Below are 333 nucleotides of genomic sequence, written 5' to 3' on the forward strand. Positions count from 1 at the left end.
TCCCAGTGCCTCTCCCAGTGCTCCCAGTCTATCCCAGTGCCTCTCAGTATCCATTCTGAGGACCCCGGGGGGTGTCCCCCGGCCGGCTCCCGCTCCGCACTGGTTCGTACTGGTGCACACTGGTCTCACCGGATGTCGTCCTCGTTGGCGAAGATCACGACCCCGCGCGCCGTCGACGTCTCCATCAGGCGCCCGATGACTTTGCCGAACTCCCCCGGGCGCGGCTCCCGCGGGATCTTGATGGACTGGGCGATGCACAGGCCCCCTGCCCAGTGCCCACCAGTGTGAGCCAGTACACACCAGTGCCGACCCCCCCAGACATGCCGGGCACCA

The 333-nt window shown here is 67.3% G+C and overlaps 1 protein-coding gene across 1 annotated transcript in view; it reads right to left on the reverse strand.

The window, feature by feature from the left end:
* The window catches only part of LOC104392884 (metabotropic glutamate receptor 6-like), a gene marked incomplete at both ends in the record, with an annotated part of 6,107 nt that extends 5,842 nt beyond the window's left edge, over positions 1 to 265 (reverse strand). The window contains one exon of the mRNA XM_010002321.1: positions 130 to 265. Coding sequence (XP_010000623.1) covers positions 130 to 265 — 136 coding nt within the window. The remainder of the gene's footprint in view (positions 1 to 129) is intronic.
* Between the last annotated feature and the right edge of the window lie 68 nt (positions 266 to 333).

Source organism: Chaetura pelagica, unplaced genomic scaffold (assembly GCF_000747805.2).
Source record: "Chaetura pelagica isolate M959 unplaced genomic scaffold, ChaPel_1.0 scaffold2767, whole genome shotgun sequence".
NCBI classification, from domain to species: Eukaryota; Metazoa; Chordata; class Aves; order Apodiformes; family Apodidae; genus Chaetura; species Chaetura pelagica.